The 24,503-nt window shown below is 37.6% G+C and overlaps 4 protein-coding genes and 1 long non-coding RNA gene across 16 annotated transcripts in view; 2 read left to right on the forward strand and 3 right to left on the reverse strand.

The window, feature by feature from the left end:
* LOC105676155 (small glutamine-rich tetratricopeptide repeat-containing protein alpha) lies at positions 1-2,110 on the forward strand. Its single transcript, XM_012373826.2, has 4 exons — positions 1-296; positions 811-1,158; positions 1,252-1,710; positions 1,810-2,110. Exons 2-4 carry the CDS (start codon positions 839-841, stop codon positions 1,919-1,921), a joined length of 891 nt encoding a protein of 296 aa, XP_012229249.1. The 5' UTR covers positions 1-296; positions 811-838; the 3' UTR covers positions 1,922-2,110.
* Positions 1,832-6,014, reverse strand: LOC105676158 (uncharacterized). 4 transcript variants are annotated; one of them, XR_010890495.1, is made up of 3 exons: positions 3,973-4,777; positions 3,626-3,831; positions 1,832-3,508 (listed from the first exon to the last, which is right to left on the reverse strand). It is a non-coding gene; the product is annotated as an uncharacterized lncRNA (long non-coding RNA). The 4 variants fall into 4 exon arrangements; XR_010890494.1 differs by lacking the exon at positions 1,832-3,508 and adding an exon at positions 5,670-6,014 and having other exon boundaries at positions 3,560-3,831; positions 3,973-4,498; XR_010890493.1 differs by lacking the exon at positions 1,832-3,508 and having other exon boundaries at positions 3,560-3,831.
* Positions 4,934-13,873, forward strand: Rho1 (ras-like GTP-binding protein Rho1). 5 transcript variants are annotated; one of them, XM_012373828.2, is made up of 5 exons: positions 4,934-5,073; positions 8,279-8,352; positions 9,901-10,061; positions 10,169-10,552; positions 10,831-13,873. In XM_012373828.2, exons 2-5 carry the CDS (start codon positions 8,304-8,306, stop codon positions 10,867-10,869), a joined length of 633 nt encoding a protein of 210 aa, XP_012229251.1. In that variant the 5' UTR covers positions 4,934-5,073; positions 8,279-8,303; the 3' UTR covers positions 10,870-13,873. The 5 variants fall into 5 exon arrangements, with proteins under 5 accessions (XP_012229251.1, XP_012229250.1, XP_012229254.1 ...); XM_012373829.2 differs by lacking the exon at positions 4,934-5,073 and adding an exon at positions 5,397-5,607; XM_067356236.1 differs by lacking the exon at positions 4,934-5,073 and adding an exon at positions 6,014-6,146.
* ERp60 (disulfide-isomerase A3) lies at positions 13,589-16,659 on the reverse strand. Its single transcript, XM_012373825.2, has 5 exons — positions 16,391-16,659; positions 15,411-15,642; positions 15,121-15,329; positions 14,888-15,004; positions 13,589-14,814 (listed from the first exon to the last, which is right to left on the reverse strand). Exons 1-5 carry the CDS (start codon positions 16,534-16,536, stop codon positions 14,040-14,042), a joined length of 1,479 nt encoding a protein of 492 aa, XP_012229248.1. The 5' UTR covers positions 16,537-16,659; the 3' UTR covers positions 13,589-14,039.
* RhoGAPp190 (Rho GTPase-activating protein 190) overlaps positions 16,553-24,503 on the reverse strand; it is a 15,790-nt gene continuing 7,839 nt past the window's right edge. For 4 of the 5 annotated variants that reach the window (XM_012373753.2, XM_012373755.2, XM_012373754.2 and 1 more), the window contains 7 exons: positions 24,223-24,411; positions 23,877-23,965; positions 23,420-23,801; positions 23,166-23,297; positions 22,945-22,995; positions 22,756-22,852; positions 17,403-22,683 (listed from right to left, as the gene is read on the reverse strand). In XM_012373753.2, the coding sequence (XP_012229176.1) occupies positions 22,485-22,683; positions 22,756-22,852; positions 22,945-22,995; positions 23,166-23,297; positions 23,420-23,801; positions 23,877-23,965; positions 24,223-24,411 (1,139 nt within the window). In that variant the 3' untranslated portion in view covers positions 17,403-22,484. Of the gene's footprint in view, positions 16,703-17,402; positions 22,684-22,755; positions 22,853-22,944; positions 22,996-23,165; positions 23,298-23,419; positions 23,802-23,876; positions 23,966-24,222; positions 24,412-24,503 lie in introns of those variants that run through there. The other variant, XM_067356192.1, reaches the window with a different exon arrangement.

Raw genomic sequence — 24,503 nt, forward strand, 5'->3', positions numbered from 1 at the left:
GTGCTCCTGTTAACAATTTCATAAAATTCCAGCTAAAATGGAGTGTTTCTGCCGTTAAGAAAAGAGACAAAAATAGCATGTCTGCTCTTTTCTAGTGTCCGAAGCTAGCTGAAGCGCCGAGCTCACATGTAAATACGTGGCTTGCGCATGTGTATGGTATTCTCTCCCTCATTGCTGCCGCGTCTCAAATCTGGCGTCACTGCTTCGATGTACTACGTGCGCGCGAGCGGAGGTTCCTCTCCGTCTGTTTTACTTCATTCTTCAACTTCAGTCTTTGGAGTTAACGAACCAAAAAGGTACGATTTCTTTGCATTTTCCTTGTAACACCTAATTGTACTTTGCAACCTGTGCATCGCTGCTGTCTCTGTTTACTCGTATATCAACTGACGTATGCAATTAGATGAGGATTAGTAATTTGATGCGTGAAACACGTAGCATATTTACAGCCCCACGTAATGATTTAGAAAGATAATTGAATCTTTCAGAAAATTTTTTTATGCGCGACAAGAAAACTATTTTGGTTTTTCAAGCAGGTTCGGCGAAATTTTTTGGTTATGTCAGTCAATGATGAATTAGCGTAATCCAATAGTTAACTGCCTGTCACGTTCAAGTTTTTCTAATTGTAGATGTTTCTCTGGATAAAAAATATGCATTCTGATGTATCTCGATTATCGTTACATTATTTTCTTTTTATCTTGTTGTTTTATTTTCTATTTATTAATTGTACAATTGTAATAGACACTTGATATGTGCACAATTTTGCAACATGTACTATTTACAGAATATTTAACAGAATGTGTTTTTTTACAGGAATATATATTTCCCCCTCTAAGCACTGATGGCTGTTAAAGGATTAGTCTCCGCAATTGTCCAGTTTTTGACTGATCAATTGCAAGATGGGGACATAACTGCTGATTCTCGTGAAAGTTTGGAAGTAGCAATCCAGTGTTTGGAAAGTGCATATAATGTACAAGCCTCTGATGCCCCTGCAAATTTTAATCTCTATCAAGTTTATAAAAGTTTAGTGGAAAATGCAGCACCAAATCTGAGTCCAGAAGCTACACCAGAAGCAAAGGCTGAAGCAGAAAAATTGAAAAATGAAGGCAATGCCCTTATGAAACAAGAGAAACACCATGAAGCACTTGTCAATTATACAAAGTACTTATATAGTTTCTCTTCTCTTATTTTTGTGCATAAATATCATATGTTTAACATCATACAATATTGTTAACTAATCTTGATTATTTTCAGAGCAATACAATTGGATGGTCGCAATGCAGTATATTATTGCAATAGAGCTGCTGTTCATAGTAAACTCGGTAATCATACTCTAGCCATCAAAGATTGTCACTCGGCGCTCTCCATTGATCCTTCCTACAGCAAGGCGTATGGTCGATTAGGTTTAGCATATTCCAGTTTGGAAAGACATAAAGAGGCTAAAGAGAGTTATGAAAAAGCTTTAGCAATGGAACCGGATAATGAAAGTTATCGAAACAATTTACAACTAGCGGAAGAGAAATTGGCTCAATTAGGTGTCAGTCAGGCTATGCCTAATTTGCCCGGTATGGATTTGAGCGCTCTTCTGAGCAATCCAGCTTTAATGAATATGGCACGTCAGATGTTATCTGATCCAGCTATGCAGAATATGATGTGCAATCTCATGTCTGGAAATGTGGAAGAAGGTGGTCGTATGGAAGTACTCATAGAAGCGTAAGAATTCATCACTTTGGTAGAGTGGAAGCATGGATTTTGACAATAGTTTACATTACAGACTAATTTATATATCACTTATTTTTACAAATGTTTCAGAGGTCAACAGTTGGCACAACAAATGCAAAACGCGAACCCCGAATTGATCGAATCGTTGAGACGGCAAATGGGTGGCAACCCAAATGATCCTGAACCACCGCAACAAAATTAAAATATAACTATGTGATAGCTGGACACGAACTTTACCAATGTCGCGGCTGATTTTCTTTCTCGTAGTCTCTTTTACGGGACAGTGCGTTCTAACATGCCACGAGATAAGAGTTACAGCTTTCAATGACAATTCATATTATCATTATGTTTAAAGTGACGCTAATGTGCATAAAAATTGTTTTATAGATTAGTCACGGATTTAAAAATCGTGTCTCTGGGCCTCTAGTATCCTGTCCTCCTCTTCTCTCTGGCTATGTACAATTTTTGATAGCATACATACAACATTGATACAAAAAGTTTTTTAAATGCCGCAACAATTTGAGTGAATATTTAAAAATATGTCATTTTACGCAGAATATTGTTTTCAAATCACACTTAAATGCTGAATTGCGTATACACAATTGCGAGTCTCTATGACGCAATCCTTCGTTACTCTCGTTTCAATATTAACAACTTTTTATTGATGTGGTTTATTGAAATCATATTGCATAAATGATCATTGTTATTTCTTATGTCTTAAATAAGTAATTAAAAATTCGATTAATGCGAAATATACTGATTCGAAAAAGTTGTCGAATCGTTATTTAATATTTTATTGATAATCTTATTCCTGGTTTGCGCGTGTGTACGTGTGTGTAAACCATGTGTATTAAAAATAGATATTTCTGTCTATTTTATAAACATACATTAAACTATCTTCATTGAAGGTTTTTAAAACCTTTTTATATCTCAGCCTTACACAGCTCACACATGGTTTCTCAACACATTGCATTTTAAAAATAAAGCAATGTGTTAACTCTATAAAAAAGTCAACACATTGCAATAAGAATGAAGAATATTCAGATTTTTTTATTTGTTTGTATACAATTTGTTGTAATAATCGAAAAAAATTATTTACATTCTGAAAGTTTAATATATAATTAAGAAAAAATCAAACATTTTTGATAATTATTTGATAATATTATCATTTTTAATATTAAGATATTTCCTAAGAACAATTTTATTACTGTGTTTATTTCTATTGATTTTTATTTATTTTTTTTTTGTTTTTTCATGTCAAAGTGCTTTCGACAAGTGTATAATTTAGACGTAACTGAATTGGATGGATGGAAGTATAATGCCGAGTATACTCGTACGGTACACTTTCTATTTACAACGCTAGAAAGTTTTTCGATCCTTAATTCATCGCGGGAAGCGCGGTTTATCGGCGTTTTCGTGACGTTAGATTAACGCATTCGCCACGCGTTGATAATCAACGGATACAGTTTCTCCGCAAGCAGGATGCGCAGCGGATACGTAAATTCCATTAACGGCCGCATTTCCTCGGGATCGGCCGGCCGGGCATTGGGCTAGCCAATTCCACGTGCGTCATGCGGTGACATCATTCTTATTTGGTACGTATCTATGTACTGTACACACGCACATTCCTAGATATTCGCGCTTGACTACATACACGAACACGGATAGCATATTGCTAACTATATCCATGATCAATATATTCAAACATCTATGATTATAAAACCAAATTGTTTTTGTTCTTCCTCGAGATCAGCTGATTCGCAAAATCGATTTAAGAATGAAGCGCGGTCTATAAAAAGCGAGCAATTTAAAAGGACATCAGTAAAAGCTTATGTACACGTTAAATTTCAAATCTCACATTTTTAATTGAAGATTAATTTTTTTATTAATAACTAAAATACCTTACAGTATTCACGTAGAAGCATTTGTGTATTATATATCATCCTGAGAGTTGTATAATACAGCTGAAATTTTAATTCCGATTCGGCACGAATGCAATTAGTACTTTTCTAATAAATGAATCTCGTTTGAGCTTGCCGCGTTTAGTGCTAAATCTACAACGGGAATGCGGGCGAATGTCGTCATCGAGGCGTCTCATGGCCTTGAACTTCTCTGTAAAAAAAAAAGGTATAACTCCAGACTATTTAATTTACGGACAATTGCAGAAATTTTAATTTATAATTGATAAAATAATAACATTCTTCGCACGAGCGAGCATACATACATATGTGCTATAATGTAAAATTGACTCACTGTGACAGAAAGGGATATTTTACATAGCTTTTATTTTTTATATCGATGATTTTATACAGTATATATGTATATATTTTTCGACACCATAAAATCTAAATTTTAGATTAATAATCCTTGTGCTGAATATTTAAAAAAAATGCAGAATAACCTAAAGTAACCAACATTTTCATCTTAGATTGGATAAATTTTGTACTGTGCGCACGTTGAAAAGTACATGATGGGTGACCATACATACGTATGAACCGTGGAGAAACGGCGCACGGCCGTTATTTACATATTTTCCAACCCTTTCCGTCATCCACCCACAAACGACAGCGGCAACAGCACGAGCGAGAAGTACGATGCGTGCGCAAAGTTCTTCCACAGGTTCGTGACGTACGGCGAGCGGATGGCGCGTGATTCGCCGGTTTCGGACCGTATCACAGGTCTGTCTAAAGCGATGGCGAATTTCCGGATCGATCTCCGTTCAGCTGGATATGCGGTTAACCTATGTCTTGTGTCTTCGCCGCGCCTTTCACGATCGATGCTGTAATTCTAGCTTCGTCATCGAAGCAATTGACAGATAATTTATACTTATCTAAATATAACAGCCTGCTCTTTTCAGCTACAATGTCTAGCGATTTTTCTCTATTTCTTCTTTCCTTTCAATTCTCGAATGTGTACTTACTATCTATTTATGCAAATACTGTTTATCTTTATTAGACACACTCAAAATGAGACGTTAGATTTTTTTGTGCGTGAAGTATGGTTATAATTGATCATTTAATTAATATTATTGCAAACGTCAAGAGTGTTATATTATTATAAGAACTAGCATATTATAATGGCAAATCGCTGTAAATTAATGTGTAATGTTCCCTCTGACAAATTTCTGAATGCCAACTCGTTGCGCAAATTAGAGCGGCACGCGCACAAGTCACGTGCGTCGAGCGACACTCGACGTGACTTGAGGGCACTCCGACGCGCTTGGCACGCCCCTGACAGAGCTGAAGCTGCCGCCGTTCGCCCCACCGCCGCGACCGATCGCCGTACACTGAACAGATCGAGGTGTGGCCATCGAGGGCAGCCATTTTCTTGACTTTCTGTCGCTTAAGATTTCAGGTAAATACGCAATTATATCTTAAGTTAATGTCGGCCGGAGTAGTGCGAGGGTGCGTGGTGCGTCGTGCGTGCAAACGTCGCGAGCGTGGTCGAGCGCGTTAGAAATCCCGCCGGGACGTTGGACCGGGTCCGGTGCTAAAAGAGGGAAAAAAGGAGCCTCCTCCTCCGAGAGCCGAGAGAGTGAGGGAGAGAGAGAAAGAGAGAGCGAGACGGGGAGATAGGTGGACGGAGAAAGAAAGAGAGAGAGAGTGAGAAAGAGAGAACGGGTTGCGCGAGGAGGCCTCGAGGGAGTGCCATGCGTCGCGAATCTCGTCCGCTCGGCATCGTCGTACGGTGAAGCGTGCTCTGAACTCGGCGGCTCTCTTGTTGTATTTGTATTATCCGTGCGCACACGAGTTGATACTAGTTTACGTTACACATTGTCGTCATCTTCGCTTGCTTCGTTGCCGCTGTCGCGAAGCTAAGTAATTCGCACAACGAATCTCTTGGAATGTTCTCGGGCTCTACCTGACACTACGTGGCCGTTTTAGACCAGTAAGTAAAGTTTCTTACACCGACGTATTGTCTCTTCTCTCGCAGCGGTTTCCTATACGTACCCCTGTTACGCGCCACGCACTCTCACGCCCCTACTTCCACATCCCTTTTCTCCGTTCCCAAGTCTGTCCCTTTCAGCTGCACTGTACACGTTTACAACCTCTGCATAATGACCTGAAGTACAAACGCTCGGCACTGACGCGAAAAGGCGGAAAAATTGAAAGTGCAGTTAAAAGGGAACAGATTTCAAGTTGTCGCCTCGTCGTCTCCTTGCCTTACTGCACGGCAGGATGCACATCCGGCGTGTGTCCGGAATTTAGTGGAAAACCGCTAAACATCTTCGTCTTTCGATCGTTTCCCAATTGTGACGGATTTATAATCGATAATGTGTCTGCTTTCGTGACAGCGTTCGATCGAGCCGGATGTAGCCCGACGACGTTATTTCGACCCTACATAAACAGATTCTCGAGTACGTGCACACTTTTGACGTGACAGTCATGCGACGTGCCTAGCATCGCCGGGAGCAGCGCTGACTTTAGGTTCGTCTTTTCGGCTGTGCTATGTTCCACTTTCTACATTCAAAATGAAACGTGTTTGGAATTTTATAGAAAATTTGGAATCGCCGTTGAATCTGTTCAATTCAGAGAAATCGGATCTTCATCTCGGGAGATATAAAATTTTGTAAAGAAGTGTAGAGTGTAACTAAAAAAAAAAAAAAAGACTAAACGACAATTAAGAGGCTTGTTACTTTTAATTACACTTTCTACACTTTGTTTCTCTCTTTTTTTGTCTCTCTCTTTCTCGCTCTTTCTCATTTCGAAGGTCGAATATGCATGAATAGCATTTCAAACGCGAAGAAGTGTACCTGAGTGCAGGTAAAACGAAACGAACTTCCCAACGTCTACGATGTCGATAGCGTCTCCCGAGAATCCGCGTCATCGTTAGCGTCTCCTGAGCACTCGCGTCATCGATGGCGTCCTGGGTATCCGCCACGTACTCTCTCCCTCTCTTTCTCTTTCTCGGTCTCTTTCATGCTCTCCGACCTTGGCCGATGCGCACTATCTTAGTTGCGGAGAAAAGTATAGGTTAGTTTAGCTGAGGCGTATTGGTCAGGTATATTCTTTTAGTCACACTTTCTGCCATCTCTGCCTTTTCTTGCTTCGTTTAAAATCCATTGTAGACGTTTCAGACGTAAAAAAAAGTGACGAAAGTGCAACGTTAAACAGGACGGTTCTGTTAGCTAACAATAGCCTCTTCGTTCTCGTAGAAGACGCTCGGCGACAAGGTTGCGGATTGTTCAAGGCGATTGCTGCACATCTTTCGGCGTCGACCCGTATGTTTATCATCTTCGATCATTCTTATGAAAAATACACGAAAGCCTTGGTCCAATCTGGCGTGCAATATTTTCTCGATATTCTCTCGATATGTCAGTGGCTCATTTTTTTTTCTCGATAGGTTATAGGCAACATGTAAATAGAACAAAGGACTCGTTCCTGCGTGTCGGAGATTCGTCCATTGACGTGGACGCAGTTCGTTGCTGAGATATTTAGCTAGTTTTGTTCGTATGGCTGTTGCAGGTCGAAACAATTGTAGGGACAATACTTGGCCTTTTTTGAGTGGAGATTCTATGACACTTTTGTACTTTATGGGCGATATTCCATGTTGAAGCTACCGCTTTTGTGTGATTTTGCTGAATATAATTATGATCTGTTGCATTGAGCCACTCTTGAGAATGGAATATGCGTTACAAGATCTAAATTGATTTCTTTAGGTGTTGTTACACAGATTAACTCATTCGATCTTTCGCATCAGCTTCTTCTGTTGCTATCGTACTTTCTTCTTGATTCTTAAATCAGGAATCACTTTTTGCTGTGGACAACATGTATTTCATGTTAAAATTATCTTTGAACTCTTCGCGGGATTCTGTACAGCACATTGTTATGTTTGTACAGTGTGTGTGTACAGTGTACCACATTTGATTTACGCTTTATCAAATAATTCTTCTAATGGGTATATACAATGTTTGATATTGCATGCCTAACAGCAAATAATATACCGATCTTTCGTTCCTTTTCTTTTGCATGTAATATTTTGACAGATTTATTATTTTATCCTGATACATAAGGTAAAGTCTTTGAATTGCAACTTTGGGGAACTTACTGTTAGATATGATGTTAAGTGGCACTTGAATGCAATCAATCGATATTAGTATTATTTTATGCATTGACACGTTTATTGATACTGTGGGTGTAGTGATGATAAAATAGTAAAGACCATACCTTATGTAGTGACAAATTTCATATACTTTGATTTAAATGTGTACATAAGATAATCAAGTACGAAGATGTAAGAACTATTATAGTTAGTCATTGATGATCCTACTGAGAAAGACCTTGTAGCATATGTACATTTTTTTTTTTAATGTCAGAAGGAAAAAGAGTTGAGAAACGCAACATGTTACAGAAGTTTTATATAACATATATGGAGAAAGAATTGAATTTTAATTCTATTTTAATTATATTTATGGAATTTTTAGTGAGACAGAAGTTACATACATATTTATATATATTTATATATATATATATTTTTTTTTATATTTGTTGTGTGGTATATGCATTCATCTCGCAGCTTCCTACCTACATCTAACATATAAAATGTCCACTTAAAACAGAGACGCTGAAAGAAAGACTAAAAACATGGGATGCAATGCGGGCCGATGCCTCGGTCCAGACGATACGGGATCAGGTACGACCCAGTCAATAATCCTTTAAGAATTCAGCCCTCGTAGGTCCTGCTTTTTCATAGCGTGATCGAGTAGATCACAGGATTTAGAATAAATTCTCTTTTCTCACTTGCTTTTGCGAGTGGTATTGGAAATCATAGATGAAATTAGAGTACGGTAAATGTCGAAGAAGCGAAAGAGCACCGTATTTCGTCCCGAAAGAAATTCTGTACAAGTGTTCTGTACACTGAGATTGATTCGACATCAAGGGACTGCGATAATTGCATTTCAGGGAGAAAACGATAAAATAGAATTATACCCTACGAGGTTTGAACGTGAGACACTATTTATTACACTCCGAGAAGGAGAGATGTACATAATGCGAATTACATGATCTCTCGAAAGATTTACCCTGACTTCTTCCCAGCTCTGTCCTGAAGAATGCCTCATCCGTCACTTCTTTCGTACTTGTACACACGCTTTCGAATTTCCTTGACTAAATCTCTTCTTCTGCTCCGCTCAATTCTAATTTACTGATGCTGTAAGGGAAGTACAAATAGTACCGATGTTGATATTAACTTCCACTTTTTTCCAGCTACCTTTTTTTACATTCCTGACATGTTTTATGTTCCACAATGTGATCCATGTATGTCGCAGACTCGTCACACTGCATGCTTTTAGTTTAAATTATTTGGTAGTGTTTCCCGTTCAATGTTGCTATTAATTAACTGAAATTCTGTATTTCTATCTATCAATTTAGTGTCACCTCTTAGGCTTAAAGGTATTCTAAACTATACATTTAAATAGGCTTACACGTCCTGAAGGACTAGAATTTGCAGTACAGTTTTCATCATTTGCACCTGTGATAAGGATACTTACTGTAGATAACGATTATTTGATACGTAGGAAGAAATCGGTTTGGAAATTCACTGTACAATATATAGTATAGTGTACTTTGTGCAAATGAGTCACGATTAATGAGAAACGCGATAAAAGTATAGTTATCGGACTTTATCACATATTAAACACCGCGGCACGATATGATTGTGAAATTAATTATAAGAATGAATTAATATAACTATCTATAAAGTAGGTAAGTTATTTTTGGTGGAAAAAAGGTGACTTTTTAACATCTATTGGAACATAAAGTATCTAAAATCTCACCTTTGAGGCAATATTTCCTCCCCACTACTTTGTGCAGATAAAACCACATTGATAAATCGAAGACGCAAAGTACTCGTTTGCGATAAAGGAAAATTACACAATTTTATCGAAATCTTTTGGATGTAAAGACGCGATGTAATTACGTATGTATACGTTATATGCGATACAACAAAAAGGATTTGCCAGATTTCAGCACAGATATCATTGACTTGATTGTGCAATTGCAAAGTTTTACTAACTTGTAACAAACGTACTACACGTTCCGCTTTTTGTATTAATTAATCAGTAATTGCATACATCTTCAAAGTGATAAATGTCCTAAACAAGCAAGCAGTGCAAAGTCGTATATCATCCTGTTGATTTATCTGCCTGAAGATCAACTAACATTGCGACGCTTTAAATTTTAGGATTCATGGCAGCCATTAGGAAGAAGTTGGTTATCGTGGGCGACGGCGCTTGCGGTAAAACATGTCTACTCATTGTGTTCAGCAAAGACCAGTTTCCTGAAGTGTACGTACCTACAGTATTCGAGAATTATGTCGCCGACATTGAGGTCGATGGCAAACAGGTGCGTTTCTACTTTTTTTAAATTTTCATTGCTCTCCGTTGAGAGGTATTTTTAAATTTCTCTGTAACAAATGACGATTCTCACGGAAAATCTCTTTTAACAAACAGGTTGAACTGGCTCTTTGGGACACAGCTGGACAAGAAGATTACGACAGGTTGCGTCCGTTGTCATACCCAGACACGGACGTCATCCTAATGTGCTTCTCCATCGACAGTCCCGATTCCTTGGAGAACATTCCCGAGAAGTGGACACCAGAGGTGAAGCACTTCTGCCCGAACGTGCCCATTATCCTTGTGGGAAACAAAAAAGACTTGCGCAATGATCCCAACACCATCAAGGAACTCAGCAAAATGAAGCAGGAACCAGTCAAACCCGAAGAGGGTAGAGCCATGGCTGAGAAAATCAATGCTTTCGCCTACCTTGAGTGTTCCGCCAAGAGCAAGGAAGGTGTGAGGGAAGTTTTCGAAACGGCAACTCGGGCTGCATTACAAGTATGTCTTAATTCATAATATAATATTTTATTTTTTCTATAATTTCTGAACAATAATGTTCGTTAAAAAGCTATAGATTCGTTAGAATAATATTAAAGATTAACAAATAAAATATTCAATATTTATCAAAGAGTGAATAATATGAAAGGAACTATGCTTAAAGGAATGTGCTTCGAAAAGAGACATTTAGTAAAAGATATTTGCACAATTGCAATTATTTATTATTCTTTAATGCATTGATTAATTATTGTGCTAATGTGAATATTGTACAATCTTAGGTAAAGAAGAAGAAGAAGGGCAGATGTAGGCTTCTTTAAGATGTAATACCAAGTGAGCCCGATAGAACTCGGGTGAGGTAATGGAATTGCGGAACTAGCTGTAATGAAGCTAGTCGTAATGCCTGAGACTCCCAGCGGAAACCATAACATCTTACCTTTAATTATTTTACATAATAAAACAAGTCTACAACAGCAAAAAAAAGAAAAAAAAGAAAAGGTGTATTTTTTAACAGTAATGAATTGTGCTTCGAGTTTAAAAGATTAAAGAAGTAATTGTCATACCAAGTATCTACATCTTACGGTTACACAATTATCTTATCATTGTAGTGATTATTACTATTATTATTAGTATCTCATTATTATTATTATTATTAATATTATTATTATTAATATTATTATTATAATTATTATTATTATTATTATTATATGCATTCTACACCTTTGTTTTTTATCGTAGTGGCTCTTTATTTTGGTAATAAACAAAATGAAAGAAAGAAAAATTAATCGAGTTGAGAGAGAATACTAATGGGAAACAGTGAATACAAGACAATGTAACTTGCAAAGATGCAGTCAAAGAGCAATGTGTTAACTTGAAGGGACAGTTTGAAAGGATCCAGAATTTTGCATTGTTTTATTAAAATCGTCGTGCTTTTTCTTTTTATCGACTCTAAGACGAAGAAGGAAAAGTAATGGACATTTATTATATTATAAACGCGCATAAGTAGATCAGCAGATCACTTTGATCTTTAAGATACCAACTAGACTAAATGTGTGTATTATTATATTTTATTATTACTACCTTATATAGTTATTATATTACGACGACACTAACATAACAGATTATAACAGCGGCTACATTATATTTATGTATTTCGGGGAACGCGTCCTTTGTGTCTGACCAAGCCGTGACTGGACGTGCCGTTTTTGCGCTTTTCTGTACACATACATATATATATAAATACATACGCCATCGATATCTTTGGCGTATGATGCATTAAAATCTGAGATTATCAGTCGCGCGTATCGTGTGACAATTTATCTTAAATTGATTTTACCGCGTGTGCCACCATTATTGAGCCAAGCTGTTTCGCCAAATTCACACCGACTTTCAAATCTGTTGTTTTCGCCATAAGCTATTTCTTCCCGCTTCTCGCTTGTGCTGTTCTTTACGCCGAAGCGAAGAGAAAATGATGATGTTATTCGTCCTCTTGTGTAGATCCGTCTAATCGATAAGATCCGTAATAAAATTTTGTCGCAAAGGTGGTGTTGAATTAACGGCCGTGTAACGCGAAGCCTCTCTCGGCCGTTGGTTCAACGAACTTGACTGCGGAATTGTGTTCACTAAGTTCTCTATTCGTTTCTCGAATGTGTTTAGCGATAGTAGACTTTATTATTACACGCAGTACGCTTTTATGGAATTTTTCAAAGCCGCATAAAGGAAAAAGAAGCTTAGCGACGACTTAAGATACTTCTGCCACGAGCGAACGCGCGCACGTACTCGTAGAAAGCAGAGAGAAAAAAAGAAGAGGAAGCAGGGAGAGAGACAGAGAGAGAGAGAGAGAGAGAGAGAGAGAGAAAGAAAGAAAGGGAGATTTATATTAAGCAATTGAGCGTGCCTGTATAAAATGAGTGCTTCGGGAAGCACGGATACACGCTTCGCTCCTCTGTGCAAGTTCGCGTGTCGCTGCGAAGCTCGAAAGTGTTCTTTTTATAATGAGTTTCGTGGATATACCGTTATATATATAAATATAAATATATTATATATATATACATATAATTGTATCAATTACGCACCCGAGATATTGTATATATACATATAATATAAATTCTTTTACCGTTCTCCCGTAATAGATATACGGTGAAGCGACACACATTCGCGCCGATCGAGATTCGAGTATCGGTTTTTCAGGGCATATACACTATAAACGCATTCGCTCTTCTATTGCATGGAAAAGTAAAGAGCAATAAACAAAAGTAATAAGAACTAATCTGTTCTTCCAGACAGGTCTGGACTCGTAGACCTTCTCAAATCAGATTTGATGGATATGATGTAGTCAGAGTCATACATTTTACTTTTCGAAAAGAAAGCGTTATACCTTGGTATTTTGTACACGTACACACGTTCACAACACAGAAAAACACGCATGAAATACTTCTTCCTAAAGAGCCCCGTGAAGCTCGAGTTATCGATATCGCGGTTTTAATCGCTGTAAGCTAATTATCTTCTTCATAAGTAGACGAGATATTTTGAGACTCGAAACGTGATTAACTGGTTTGTACGCGAAGAAAAAAAAAAAAAAAGTATACTATCGGCAGTTTCCGATGAATAAACCAATTTTTTATGATCAGGAAGAGATCGTGAACCTCCGAAATCTCACTACCAGTTCACAACACCCCTTTCTCTACTAATTAGCTTTTGTATGTAAGACTGTATGATTAACCTACGAACGCTATGATAACAAATTGTAACTAACAATAAACATTTCTTATGACGATGTAACTCGGTGCTACTGCTAGATGACACCCATTTAGTGAAAATGGTAGGCGAGAGTTTCATCTTGTGCATCTCTTTGATATTTATAAAAATAGAACTTATGACTCCATAAGAATACAGCTTATACTCGTTTAATTTGTAATACCTTTTCTCACTTAACGTTCTCACGTAATAATAGCATGATCATTCTCGTGCATTGTATCTGTGAGCGATACTATTTATAATTAATGTTGGGGAAAAAAGGGAGAATAGAAATAGCCGATGCTTTGTATAAAACAATTTATTTTGACTCTTCCGTATAAACAAAAAGATCGCTGTATTTTATCTCTTAACTTAAGGTAGTCGAAACACGAAAAATTGGAATGGAGTGTTACTTCCTATGTATATCTGTATAATTCCTCAAACGTCTGGAAAGCATTACAGGAAAAGTTCCAAATCAGTTCTACGCGTTTCGCCGCGTCATCATACAATCGTTACAAAGTGTACAGTTAATACATGTAGACAATCCTATATGCTAGAGACACTCCCTCCATTCGAACATTCATCTTTCACTTATTGCAAAAATGCCTCACAAAAACGCGTTACATTTGCACTCGCAGGATTATTCCGTTTATGCACGTCCTTGACTGTACTTGCGTGTTGGATGAGGATAATCTAGATAATCGCTCCGTTACATTAGAAAAAAATGTACGAACTTGGCGATCATCTTCACATCTTACAGCTCATCGGTTCTAGGTTGGGTTTCCTTGCCCTTGCGATCGTAGCCCTTGAGCTCGTTAGTGGCGTGCTTGGCGATGTACTTGAGGAAATCGTCGAGTTCACGACCGCCCTCATACTTGACCGGACTGTTCTTCGCGTCCTTGGGCGCCCAGAAGAGGGTTGGAAAACCACGCACTTCATACGGAACTGGCACGTCATTTGCCGTAGCGTCGAACTTGACAATCTCGACATCCTCGTGCTCCAGCTTATCGCCCAACTCGTCGAATACCGGCGCCAGCTTCTTGCAATGGCCGCACCATGGTGCGTAGAATTCGATCAACGTGTCCTTATTATTGTTGGTGACCACCTCGTCGAAGTTCTTGGCCACCGCGACTTTCACGTTACCCGTGTTGCTATCCGGAACCGGCTCGGACTTAAGATACGGCTCTAGAGCGCCGGCTTGCAGATCCTTCAGGAATGCCTCGAAGACATCTACGGAGAATTCCTCCTTGAGAATAAACTTTCGATTCTTCACATCTCGCGCTAAAATAACAGGCTTGTCGCCCTTCACATAATCGATGCCAAAGTCGTTCAATTCATGCTGGAAGTCATCCTTGGAAGCTACGGCGAAAGAGTATTCGGGGAAGTTCTTGGCGACCTTGATGATTCTGTTACGCCAGTAATTTGTTCCCTTGGCGTTCTTCGCATAATCAACATTATAATAGGCTACCACCAAGGGATTCTTGAAGTCTTGAGCATTATCGCGAGTTCGTACGCCAGCGATACCATGACTGCGAGAAAATTGACGTTATAAGATTGTTCAAGGGTCGATCAAAATTTAGGGAGAATATAACAACTACTTACTAATTCTTGGTAACAAAATCATTCAATTCAGTGACAGAGTCACCTCCTTTGTACACTATGCTCTTATCCTCGAATTTGTTGTGGAGTACCTTGGGTCGGTAAAGAACAATTGTGTTCCTGAAAAGAAAACAAGTGTATTAGTTAATGTATTTTACAAATATTATTTTCTTTTTGCAATAAGCACAAAGAAATTCTGCCATGTACATTTTTATCATTTTCAAATTTTTACATACTTGTGGGACACTTCGTCCAGGACTTTCTTGGACGACACATGAGCAAATCTGACCTTCTCTCTGAGTTTCTTGGCAATGATATGGAACGTTGCTGCTAATGGAGAATCGTCTTTTTCGAAGTAACCTACAACGCCGACCTCCTCAACATCCAAGAACGCCTTATGAGTTTCTGGAGTGGTCAACTCTTTAGATGCCGGTCCCACTTGAGCCTGAAATAAAAATACATACAAATATATAGAAATATTATGTTATCGGAGCTAGCAAATACAACAATAAACATGAATCGTTACCTTCATGTACTTCACAATACCAGGTGCTTCTCTTGGACCGTTGTAGTCAGACCTCAACTCGTTGCGTTCGAAGATCTTGAGTGTTGGATAACCATTGACGGAGTACTTGTTGCAAGTTTCTTTTCCAGCTTCTGTACAGTCCACCTTTGCAAGTGTGATCGGTGGCTCATTGCCTATAAGTAACTCGGCTGCCTTAGCGTATTCTGGCTTCAAGCGCTTACAATGTCCACACCTGATTAAATAAACATGCTATTAATTCCCTTGCCATGGTTATATAATGATAGTTAAATGACACACGATGAATGTTGAATGAATCAATTAAATTCTGTCTTTGAATGAACACTCCAGTCAAAATAGAGTGACATTTTAATAAGATAAATTTTTCTAGATGCACTATAATTGCTACTTAAAATAAAATAAATAAATATTAATTAAAAAGAAAAAAAGATACATTAAAAAAATTGTAAAAACTTTAAGGAAAAACGTGAAACATAGAATTAGAAAAAATGTGTAATGCTCTTATCAAATATCGAAGAATAGATAAAGATTTGTTAGATACAATATGTATTAGATTTCCAAACATTCGGGAAGATTAGAAATCTGAATACGTCATCAGACACTCGAAATGCCGTATGCCGGCATTTAGTAATAACTGCGAGTGACTTTTACGTTTGAGATATCCCTTCACCCTGACAGGTGGAAAAATACGAATCCTTTCGCCAGTATAAAACATATCAGTTCTATTGCAAAGATAAAGAACTTGTCGCACATTCGGTGATTAAAGACAAGAGACTCGTTCCTTTCATTTTTTGTATTTTTTTTGCACTATTTCACAAGATTTTTCTATTGTTTATTTTTTTCCCACAGATGTTTTAACTCGTTTTATTCCAAGCGCAGAGTTTTTAATAATTAATTTACTGTTAATACAGAAAAAGGAACATAGTGCGGTTAAACGAGATACGCTCGACGAGATATCTTACCATGGTGCGTAAAACATGACGAGCGTGTTCTCGTGGCGTTCGAGCTCGCTGTCGAAGGTTTCGTCCGTGAGCTCCAGGACATCCTTTTCTTCGGCGAAGACGCCGAGCAGCAACAGCGGCAGAATAGTTAGGCACTTTCGCAACATCCTCACGACGGTGGTCCGTCTGATCACTCGCAGGTCAAAAGTAAAACTCAAACTCTATCCGCGTCCGTCGTCGTCGCAGACGTGGCTCTTTCACAGTACGCGACGTTCCGCGAAGTGCTGTCGCACGACGATTGGCCGGCCGGCTTCCCACTCACGTTCTGTATATCTGGTGTCCCGGATATAAACGTCCGTCATGAGATATCGTTATTTTGTAAAAATATTTTCGTCAACTTTTTGTCGACGAAATCCTAGTACGTAATTAATACTAACCTTAATATTTTCGCGAATTAAGGTTTGATCTTGATCTGAACGGATCTTGATTGAAAGAAAATCGAAGCTCGAGTTAAATTCGATTGACTTAGGGCGAATTTTGAAAACACTTTGTTTTCCTTTTCGATTGAAACATTAATTTAAATTTAAAGTTTCCAAACTTTGCTCGACTGAATGTCATCGAGCAAATACAATTTGCCGAGAATTTAGGCGAATTAAAATCAGCGCGAATTTTTGAAACACATTTCTCCCGTACATTTCTAGACCAATAATTACATTTATTACTCGTGCATTTTTCGTCAAAACCTCACAACTACTTGTCTATGTTCTTAATATTGTAACAGCATATCGATAGTACACACTTTCTCGAAAATATTTATTTTCTGTTACACATTCTTAAATTTTTTGTTATGCATTATTTTTGAAAAAATGGAATATATACATGTACGTATAATAATAAATAATTTTCAATTAAACTATTTTTTTAAGTAACTTCTGTGTTAAGTAATTTTATATGTAAACACATAAATACGTATTTTGTAATAATTGTAATAGTATATAAATTATGTCATGGCAATGCAAAAGGGAAAAACTCGTTTTTTACTCTAGGAAACTTTTAATAATCAAAAGTCCCTCCGTTCATATACAAGTCTGATATAAGACTATCGATACAACGAAGACAGGTTCCGTCCATTTACACGTTGTGTTTCATATATATATAATTTATATATATATATTTATATATATAATTATATTTATATATGTATATTGATTATTTACAAAAATCGTTACATGTATATAAATGACGACATTTATAAACGCGTATCTTAGGAAAGATGGAAACGCATTCCTGACGTAAAGAGCAGGGAGGCAATAAAATCTGAATCGATGGATCGGCGAATTTCAATGTCGGCGATTTGGATGCGTTTTAATTACGATACTTTGCGAGCAACACTGTGACATACTTTCTTCGATCATTTTATGGCATACATCTTGAATTAAATTGGCAATAAACATCCCTTATGTTAGGTCGGACTCCGAGAAACTATAAATCTGTTCTTTTCACCTGCAATACGAAACGAAATAAATAAGTAGCAAAGTAAAAAAAAAAAAACAAAAGAATTGTAAGAAAATGCAGAAAGTACAGATAAAAAGAACAGACCTGTACGATAAATAGAAATGTATGATCTTCAATCGCTTTATTACATTGTAATAAAGTAAAAATTGGCAATCCTATATCTTGGTCATATTTGTTAATCATCAATACAAGTAGCTATTAAATATTATTATTTGATTATCAAATATTTTATTTCACATTTATCTTAAGAAAGATTCTTATGAAACTATCGACCGAATTTCAATCGTTTTTCCCGATTAGAAAAAGAGATAGATTGGAAAAACGATGTTGTGGATATTATCAACTCTCCCTCAATGACAACTCTCTATTTAATCACACCACAATAAACATCATTATTAAGTATCTAGTTTCAATTCACACTTCAAACATTCACACTATCGGTTACATCCCCATGCAGAAATGTAGTTTTCGCAGAAAAGATAAGGCCGGAGAGAAAAATTTTCATACATTTGGATATAATATAATTCATATATAATATAAAATATTCATATAAAATAATATATTGCCACAAAAAAATACAAAATAAAAAAAACAAAAAAAAAAAAATACAAAAATATAATACTATAAGTAATATAAATAAAATAAATATAAATAAAAATATAAATATGTTGCATCACGATATATATAAAAAAAAAATAAATAAAAATATAAATATGCTGCATCACGATATAAATTATTGCAAATTTAGACTAAATCCAATCGTACTGAAATAGATCATAAAAATATTGATTCGCAAACGGCTAAAACTCAGATCTTACTTCACATTTTATCAGCCAAACGAAAGTTTTCCACTATTATAATAATGAAGTAACGATCGAACATAACTGAAAAGTGCTTTCATCAGCGTTTCCTACATTTCTTCATGATTCACCGTCTGTATTTCAGGGATGCTCGCATCGTATGTCGAGATTGTTAAATTAATCGAGATTTTCGTGGATGGGCAGAACTCACAATGAACAGTGACAAGCGATAAAGGAAGAGATGCGGAAAAGAAAGAGCGATGCAAAAGGCAAAGAAAGCGGAGCTTATAATACACATCATCCCGATGCAACTGTACAACTATAATACATTCGCACATCAGCCGATGCTATAAATAAAGAGAAATAAGGTCCATTCGCCTACGTCTTATCACAGGCTACGATAATGTAAGGATTTGTATTCGACGGGGTGGTCGGCCCGTCCTCAGACAGCGAGAAGAGACAAGCGGAAACCTTAACGGACGTATCGTAGAAAAGTGATTTTCTTCCTCCTTAGGCTTCGTGAGAGAGAAGACGCTCGATGGATACGTGTCCCGGGGATCATGGTAGCGACGATGTGTGATGATGACGGTGATGGTTGTGTAGTGCGCGAAGGACGAACTGTTACGGAATTTAGTATTCGTTATTTCGCGCTCACTACGCGTGCTCGTCATCGAGTATTTTCTCGAGCACTTACTCGCTAGATTCGTTTCTTTGCTATTGCTTACCCGTTACATCGTGGATACGAGAATGCGACGAAACGAGACTGCAATCGAGAGATTCGATGCAACAGCGGTCTAACTCATTTCTTTCAGAACCTAAGATAATTAATAATATTTTATGGCCTCGTAATTAAAGGATCTATAAATAAATTGTCCGCCTTCGGAGCAGAGAAGTCTTGAGAGAATAAAATTTATTTTTGCCAAGTTTGAGATTTTTGCAAGTATTTAAAGAAATGGATCGAGCTACTGTCGCACTTGAACCCTTCAATCGGTCGCAATAAGTTATATAGTTCGCTCTAAGTTTCTAAACAAACTAGTTACATGAAAAAAGATTGCAAGCTGCTACATGAAATACATACGGTAGATTTAATCGTGAGAAAATTGAGACTCGATTGCACCAACAAGACAATTGTCGACTAATTAATTTCATTTTATTAAGCAACTCTACGTTGTCGTTTGTAGATTATCATCACAATTTACGCGATTCTAATATGGCAAATCAAGAGATCAAGTGACCATCTGTGTTGATGTAAGCGAATATCAAACAGTAAGAGTTGATGCAAACGACTCTCAATGTAACTGTATAATGTCGTGCTTGCGGGAAAAGTTTACAAATGCTTCAACTCAATCATCAATCCGTACATATAAAATAGACAAAAATAACAAGACAGTATCGAAAACATCTCTTAAGCGAGCGTTTGCAAGTGTCCCTCAACGCACTTCAACCACTGCAGCGTCGACGTAAGAGCGTCACGTCATTATCACACGGTTCTCCAACTATTCGGCGTTCACGTAAAACATCGACGTCCTTCTCTTCCTATTAAGAACATTATACAATTACGTACGTACGAATGTATAAAATCTGTTTTTACGACTAAATGGGAATGTACGATTCGTTCCTTTTTCTTCTCTCATCGCGCGCGCATTCCTCGCGGCGCGTCGATCGTAGAAATATCGTTACGTTTCCTTACAAATACAGAGTGTAGCGTGATCGTGAGACATGCGTTTTCCACGAGAATCCGCGTCGACGAAATGCTCCTTCTCTCACTTGAAAATCCCCCTTCGAGGTTCTACTCTAATTTCGAGATTTTATGGATTTGGTGAAAACGCATCTCTCTTTCTCTCTTTCTCTCACGCAACCAAAATAACATCGACGTTCCTTACGGGAATGTTTACGGTTAATCGTCGGATTACAAAAGTGTCGCTTCTTTTTGTTTCTCTTATTCAAAGTGGCTCCAACATTCAGAGGCGATATTAAATATCTCTCGGCAATTCACCAGATCACGAACGTTCGCTTTTGGTGCTTTATATGACACGCTTACTTTCGAATGTTGAGCCGCCGAAAGGCATATATGTCGTTACCGTTAACATCGAGTTAAGTTATGGCACACCTACAAAAATGTCCCACTAATTTCACGGGTTTTTGTGCGAATTCTCAAGCACGCGAATTCAAAGTGAACAGCGGAAACAATAAATTGACAAATTTGAGCGTGCATTCCTAATTAAATACAAAGTTAAATAGTACATTTCTTTCCGTCGTGTAACCGAACTGTCAGTCCTGAAATCTTATGCGCGACGATAGCATGTTAATAAATACTTTCTGCGTTTCTGCGAAAATACGAATGACGAAACGTCAACTTGTTGCGTAAAACGAGCTCCTTTTTACTCTTGGAAAAATTCTTATGTAGCGTTTCTCGTTACGAACTGCGTACCTTAAATCGTTAGACTATGTACATATTCGCTTTAAGAAACCTTAGTATTGTTCATACCTCTAAATATTTCTTAATACAATAATTTCGATTCAATTTTTTTATATGTATGTTTTGTGTGTGCGAAATTGCTAAAATGTTCTTTCTTATATCTCTATATCCTCGTTTTCTTTTGCGTAATGCTTGTTACCGCTATTTGTCCAGACATTGTGCGATTACATGTAACGCTTTTCGTTTTCTTTTTCTTCTTTTTTTTGTTTTTACTTTTATTTTTAGACGGAATGAATATACGGATTGTATTATCGTTTGAGCTCGCTTGGCTTTATTGTGATCAAAACTATTTTGAAATTCCAGCCGAACAATACCAATAGAATGCAAAAGTAAATACGCTTGAATAGCAATTTGTGCTTTAACCGAAAGAAAAAGAAATATATTAAAAAAACACTGGCTCTTTTGATATCATTGCTATGTGAAATGTATATATATATATAGATATATATATATATATAAATATTACGCGATGATAAATCTCATTATGTTTCATGTCTTTCATATATATATATTGGCTGAATACACTCTTCTTTAAATTCTAATAACAACCTCTTTAACGAGGCTACGTTAGCGTCATCACTTCGCGGTCGGTGTTTCCATTCCTTGCGACATGGGCAAGACACGAAGAGAGAACAGAAAGAAGACGAAAAAAGCAAATAATAAAAGCAACATCGATCTTACCATTTTAGCGGTATAAAGCTATTTGCTATTGCGATATTATCAAATATCGAGTCTTATATCCCTAATACAATATCCATAAATACATCGCTCTGGATACATTCAACATGATACATGTATACTGTTATGACACATGGATTGACTCATTATTCTCGCGTTATTATCTGATTCGCGCACGCGAACAATCGCCTTAGGACCATCGATTGATCATTCCACAGAAGAAATCCTCTTATCAGACATCCCAGAAATGAATAAACGCGAATGATTAAATTTAAAAATTTGCGACACTTTGTTCGATCGTCCACGTCGCGCCTTACGTGGGGCTTACATTAACCGTATTACAACGGTGCGCTAAAGCGAAGTTTAATATCGATACAATATATTGAGACCAATCGTTTATGTCTAATCGCAACCGTTGATGGCGGTACAAAAGAATCGTGTCATGGATTATTCCATGAGTCAGGCGCGATGTTGCGGGGTCTACAGGTCGTACGGGCCATATTTACCGCTGCTGTTGTCCGCAGAAACTGCACTCTCTCTCTCTCTTCTCTCTCTCTCTCTCTCTCTCTCTCTCTCTCTCTCTCTCTCTTTCTCGTCACACAGCTGCTGAAAACTACGCACCTCGCGGCAGCGTGTATCATCACTACACCATCACAACGGCATCCTCGCCGCAGAACAGGAAAGGATACTGATCGATCATCGTTTGGACCACGTCCTCCAGGTACGGCCTCATAGCCTCGAATCTGCCGAGATCGTTGAATTCGATCGGTAGTAACGTAGGCCACCAGCAGATCGCCAGGTTTTTGCTGTCCATACTGTTGAGTTTACAATTCTCCGCAACCCTGAATTTTAAACGCGACGAGTGAGTTAAAGATTTAAAGCGCATCAGGATTTGATTTGTGCACCGCACTTACTTTACGAAATGTTGAAAGATGAACTTGAGAACGTCGAAATTAACGGGATTCAACTTGTTGAGCATCAGACGCAAAGCCAACAATCTGCCGCTTCGATCTGCGATCATTCCAAGTTTTGGGATTTACGTTAATTTTGCGTTAATTGAAAGCCTATCACGCGATAGTTAGCTTGAAAATAAAAGTACTAACCTTCCATATTCATGCAAGTAGCCGACATAGGTTTGCTAATACCTCGTGCACCTGATATAGGCATAATATATTTTTGAAAATATTCTTGCTCCTCATTGATTGCGATTATAATCAAAATTGAACGACATAATAGACATTTAAAAAACTTTTGAATAGTGCTAAATCAAGATTCTGTAAAAATTGTTTAAATGTCTATGAATAGAACTTGTGTGTCAATTTACCTGATATATCCTCAAGTTCGCTCATGCGCTCTTTGTCAATAAGCGGTGGTAGCCTCTTTGAAAAGAAATCTTTCAAGGCTGTTGCGACAGCATTTACGGGAATATCCAAAGAATGTATATCGACATTACCATCTATAGGTTACAAAATAGATCCATATTATTTATTATACGAGATTTATAAAATAAACGAAAATAAACGTTGAAAAAGAAAGTGGCGATAATTAAGGTCACACGTTTAACAAATGATGATATACCTTCTTCGAACTTTTGGAAAAGCAATTCCACGTGCGCACGATTACCGGGCACCCTATATATTCCTTCCGAGTCCAATCCTTCTTCCTCGATAAATCGTACGCACTTCTCGAGAAACAAGGGTATCCGATTCGTTTCACTCTGCGCGAAATCCTCAATCAAGGGTTGCTGCGACTGACTCGAGATCGGTGTTCCACCTGGGCCTTTGGTCTGTTTTATCTTCTCCTGCTTCTTTTTCTCCCTTTCCTTCTCCTTCTCGGCGTGTTTCTTCAGCTTCTCCTCTTTTTGTCTCCTTTTCTCCAACTTTTCGTCCTCCTTCGCCTTTTGCTTGTCTTTCTTCCTGGTCAGCTTGTCACCGTCCTTCGACTTATTCAATATACCAAACTGCAGAAACGAAACAAGACAAATTACACGTACATTCCGCAGCATCGATTCATATTGTCTGCGCTAAAAACTTACACTAGGTGAATTGATTTCTCGCGGTGAGGAAACGTCTAGACTTGATTCGTCATCTGGAATGCCAAACGTATTTTCACTCCTTTGCTTGGCTAAAATAACAATAGTTTCATGCAAATTAATGAAAATATCAACGCTGTAGCTTGATACTTTGAATTTACTGACATCAAAAGAGAGCAAAAGCTGTCATTAAGAAGTATCGACTTGATATAAATAACATTCTTTAATTACATGTGCATAAAAAGCGTCGTTATATTAGCAGATTAGACTTTAAATATACATCATGTAATAAAACACGTCTTGTATGCGTTAATAAATACTTCCAATTAAAACTCATCGCGTTACTTACAGGGTGCACTGAACATCTCTTGCGCCATATACTTCATATTAAGCGGATGTTGCAGATATTGCTGTTGCAGAGAGTTTCCGGAAAATCTCTTCCGCAAATTAACCGCGGCATATTTGTATTGTTTCGATCTGGACCTCGAAGTGTGCTCTGGATCGCTCGACTCAGAACTGTCGGGAGTCTCACTGGACACTAAAAGAACAGATCATTAGATATCGCCGTATATACATACGCAGATAATGCACGTACAATTGTTTATCGAGTAAAAATAATTAAGAAGGAAG

Source organism: Linepithema humile, chromosome 5, assembly GCF_040581485.1.
Source record: "Linepithema humile isolate Giens D197 chromosome 5, Lhum_UNIL_v1.0, whole genome shotgun sequence".
NCBI classification, from domain to species: domain Eukaryota; kingdom Metazoa; phylum Arthropoda; class Insecta; order Hymenoptera; family Formicidae; genus Linepithema; species Linepithema humile.

Bases quoted from the DNA above. Each gene is read 5' to 3' on its own strand.
- LOC105676155 (XM_012373826.2), top strand. From the start codon at position 839: ATGGCTGTTAAAGGATTAGTCTCCGCAATTGTCCAGTTTTTGACTGAT. The intron at 1,159-1,251 runs GTACTTATATAG...GATTATTTTCAG, and splicing joins GCACTTGTCAATTATACAAA to AGCAATACAATTGGATGGTC. The intron at 1,711-1,809 runs GTAAGAATTCAT...CAAATGTTTCAG, and splicing joins ATGGAAGTACTCATAGAAGC to AGGTCAACAGTTGGCACAAC.
- Rho1 (XM_012373828.2), top strand. From the start codon at position 8,304: ATGGGATGCAATGCGGGCCGATGCCTCGGTCCAGACGATACGGGATCA. The intron at 8,353-9,900 runs GTACGACCCAGT...TTTAAATTTTAG, and splicing joins TCCAGACGATACGGGATCAG to GATTCATGGCAGCCATTAGG. The intron at 10,553-10,830 runs GTATGTCTTAAT...GTACAATCTTAG, and splicing joins CAACTCGGGCTGCATTACAA to GTAAAGAAGAAGAAGAAGGG.
- ERp60 (XM_012373825.2), bottom strand. From the start codon at position 16,536: ATGTTGCGAAAGTGCCTAACTATTCTGCCGCTGTTGCTGCTCGGCGTC. The intron at 15,643-16,390 runs GTAAGATATCTC...TTATTTAATCAG, and splicing joins GTCATGTTTTACGCACCATG to GTGTGGACATTGTAAGCGCT. The intron at 14,815-14,887 runs GTAAGTAGTTGT...ATTTTCTCGCAG, and splicing joins GATTTTGTTACCAAGAATTA to TCATGGTATCGCTGGCGTAC.